This window comes from Monodelphis domestica, chromosome 4, assembly GCF_027887165.1.
Source record: "Monodelphis domestica isolate mMonDom1 chromosome 4, mMonDom1.pri, whole genome shotgun sequence".
NCBI lineage: Eukaryota > Metazoa > Chordata > Mammalia > Didelphimorphia > Didelphidae > Monodelphis > Monodelphis domestica.
The window spans coordinates 224,434,413-224,438,135 of record NC_077230.1 but is presented as its reverse complement, the minus strand read 5'-3'; the positions used below and the strand labels follow the sequence as shown (position 1 = coordinate 224,438,135).

General features: G+C 36.6%; 1 protein-coding gene across 1 annotated transcript; it reads right to left on the bottom strand.

The window, feature by feature from the left end:
• Positions 1-785: 785 nt before the first annotated feature.
• On the bottom strand, positions 786-1,727 carry LOC100030424 (olfactory receptor 6X1). The gene has a single exon (XM_001379896.4). The coding sequence runs from the start codon at positions 1,722-1,724 to the stop codon at positions 786-788; it is 939 nt and encodes a 312-aa protein (XP_001379933.2). The 5' UTR covers positions 1,725-1,727.
• Positions 1,728-3,723: the final 1,996 nt, after the last annotated feature.

The following is a 3,723-nucleotide window of genomic DNA, read 5'->3' as shown; positions in this document are numbered from 1 at the left end:
AGACTGGATTTCATCCCTGGCTTTTTGGTCATCCTTTTCCTTCTGCTCTGATTTTCTTTGGAGGACATCTTTCATCTTCTTTGCCTCATCTTTCATTTTCTTTGCCTCATCTTTCATCTCCTTTGCCTCATTTTGAAGTTAATTTTGGCTTTTTTTCTGTTTCCATATGACTTATCTTACTTTTTTAAGTTCTTTTACCAGTTGTCTTCAGCCTCTCTTAATTGTGTTTTGAATTGTATTTTGAATTCTTCCAAAGCCTATGTCCAATTCACTGGAGTTTCTGTGTTTTTGCTTGCTGTTCCTTCATCCTTCACTGTTGCATTTGCTCTTTGTTCATTGCCTGGATAGAAACTGTCAATAGTATTTTCTTTTTTCTTTTTCTGTTGTTTGCTCATATTTGCCCCTTCTTTTCTTCTTGCAGTTGCCTGCACTCTTGATCCTCTCATTATGTGCTGGATCTGTGGTTTTTGTCTTTTCTGTCAGCCTTTTACCCTTGCAGCTTAGTCAGCAAATCTCTTAGTGCAGTCTGTGGGAGAGGGGCTCTCATAGCTTTCATTACTCCAGCCAAATAAGGGAAAGGAAGTATTTTTCCAAAGTAGTATTGGGATTTTTCTTCCATCCAAACCAGAATCCCATTCTTTTCATAGCCCACAAATTCTCAAAGAACAGGTTTGTCATTTTACTCCATATGTCCTTATGTATTATATACAACATTGAATTAAAAATTCTTAGAAACTGGAGGTCTACTCCTCAATCTGATTGAAGTCACCATTATCCAGCAAATCTTACCAATGGTGACTAGTTTTTTGGCATGCCATTGCCTTCCACAGGGCTTCCTTAACCTCCTTGTTTCTAATAGTATAAATGAAGGGATTTAAAAGTGGAGTGATGATGGTGTTGAGCACAGATACCACCTTATTTATCTTGAATGAGGAATGTGCTGTGGGTCTCAGGTACATAAACAGAACTGCCCCATACAGCAGAGAAACAACAGTTAGGTGTGAGGCACAGGTAGAGAATGCCTTCTGACGACCAGTGGCAGAGGGGATCTTCAGGATAGTGGACACAATATAGATATAAGAAACCACTGTGAAGGCAAGTGATCCTGGTATGATCAGGATAGTTGCTAGAAGTCCCAGAATCTCCAGAAGACTCGTGTCCACACATGCCACTTTCAAGATGGGGCCAACATCACAGTAGAAATGGTTGATGATGTTGTTGCCACAGAAAGGTAATTGAAAAATCAGAACTGTCTGGCAGAAGACAATGGTAAATCCTATTATCCAAGAACTAAGGGCTAGCTGGAGGCAGAGGGAGCTGGTCATGAGAGTAGTGTAGTGGAGGGGCTTGCAGATGGCTATATAACGATCAAAGGACATGGCTGTGAGAATGAAGAACTCAGTTGTACCCAAAAAGAAGTGGAAAAAAGACTGTAGCAGGCAGCAGGGGACACAGATGATTGTCCTTTCTACCACGAAAGTTTCCAATAGCTTGGGGATAACAGTGGTGGTATACCAAATCTCCAAGAAGGACAGATTACTAAGGAAGAAGTACATTGGGGTTTGTAGCCTCTGCTCTGTCCAGACAATGGCAATGATAAGTCCATTTCCAAAAATGGTTAAAATATAGATGAAGAAGATCACTATGAAAAGGGGAACCTGTAGTCCCTGGATGTCCGGAAAGCCTAGAAGGATAAATTCTGTGATCAGTGTGCCATTTCTCATGTCCTTTGCTGTCCCTAGAAAACACACAAAGAGAAAGAAAGTATCTTAGAACTACTAAAGTATGGTCTGAATGTAGTTCAGATACATTCAGATACATTCAGTTACTCTATTTATTTAAAATTCCTCTTAGAATTCAGCCAGGAAATTTGAATAATCATCTTTCTATTCAAATCCTTGTACATTTCACTATTTAGTTCTTTCATATGATTATAAGCATTTACTTCCAGGTGAATCAGATTTACCAAGCTTCTAAAAGCATCAAGTAAATTTAAAATATTAAAAAATATATTTTATATTAGATGCAACATGTGGCCTTTGACTAGTTGAGCTGATTACCCTAACATGTGATTATTAAATACAAATTTGGTGAGTGCAATAGTGATGATAGAATGATAGAAATAAAATATGGACAGAAAAAATGAACACCTTATCTTCCATTTTAAAAGAACTTTATTAATTTGTCTTTTGTTCCAGGTGATGTGGTGTAGTTAGCTAAAAAGTTATAGATAATATAATTATTAATTTATACTTTTATTTATGATGAATATGCCCCAGCAAATGGAACTGATGTTTTCAATGGAAGTCCAAATAAAGTCCTCAGTAAAAACCCAAAAAGAGTTAAAGAGCAAATTCAACTTTAAAAATACTCATAATAATTCATCAATGAATAAAGAAGTTTAAAAAAGAGAAGACAGAAACATAATTTTAAATCCCAAGATGGGAGAAGTGATTTTTAAAGAAAGTGTACTAGTTCTCCCTCTGCTAACAATGATTAACATTGAAAATTTTTTATCAATACTTCCTTGCCTAATTCATACTGTGGAGAGATAAACTCTACATTTCCTAACATAAGCTGATCTACATTCTTCCCTCAGCCTCAGCAAGGCAGCTTGCAGTGTTTGGATTTGGTTGATAGGTGGAAGTTATGGTTTAGGTGGAAGAATTGGGAACCACAAAGGAGGACTAAGAGTAGAAGGCATATGATAAACATTATACAGGGGAGAGAAAGGAGAATTGTGGCTTAAAAGTTTAAAAGTTTTAAGAAGTAACAACCTTTGATTGCAAAATTTTTTGCAGACTAGAAAAATTTGTCCCAGACAATTACCAAAAAGCGACAGTCACTTTTCTCCAGGGTACCTTATTAATGTGTTCTTTTTTTTTTTTCCGGTGAGGAAGACTTCTCTATAAAATGCTAAGGCATTAATTATAGTTACTTTTTTTCCTCCCTTCCTTCCTCCCTCTCTCCTTCCTTCCTTCTCTTATCTTCCATCTTAGAATAAACACTGTATATTGGTTTTGTGCTACAGAAGAGCAGTAATGGGTGGGGGTTAAGTTATTGGCCCAAGATCATATATCTAGGAAGTGTCTGGAGATCAGATTTGAACCTAGGACCTCCTGTCTCTAAGCCTGACTCTCAATCCACTGAACCACCTACCTGTCTGCAGTTACATAGTTTTCAATATGTGTAGTAAATCTTGGCATAGACAGCATGCTTACTATGCATGATTTCATTCTTTTTGTACTGGAACATAAATTTCTCCACTGCTCAGGGAGGAAACCCTTATTTTCTTCCTTCCCATATTATTTTCTGGAACCTGTACTCATCTCCAAGAAACAAATATTCCTATTTTACATGGCCATCAGCTTTAATGCTTTCCTTTGAAGCTGTACATGTTTTAGTCTGTGCATCAGAACCAAAATACTCTGTGGTGAGCTTGGACCCAGCCTATCTGAAAGATGTGGTAATATTCGCTTTCACAAAGGAGTGAGGGAACATTTTTTGCACTTATGCATATACCTTTAGAGATAAACATTCTTACAAAAACTTAGTTTTAGACCCATAGCTTGCGAGAACTAGGCTTAGTATTAGTAGAAATGGAAATGAATAACTGTACTTTTCACATTCATTAATATAGTCTTTATAAGTCTAGATTTTCTCTATAATGTGTTATCATGTATGGTTTATTGTTCTTTCAATAAAGTATCATTATTATACATA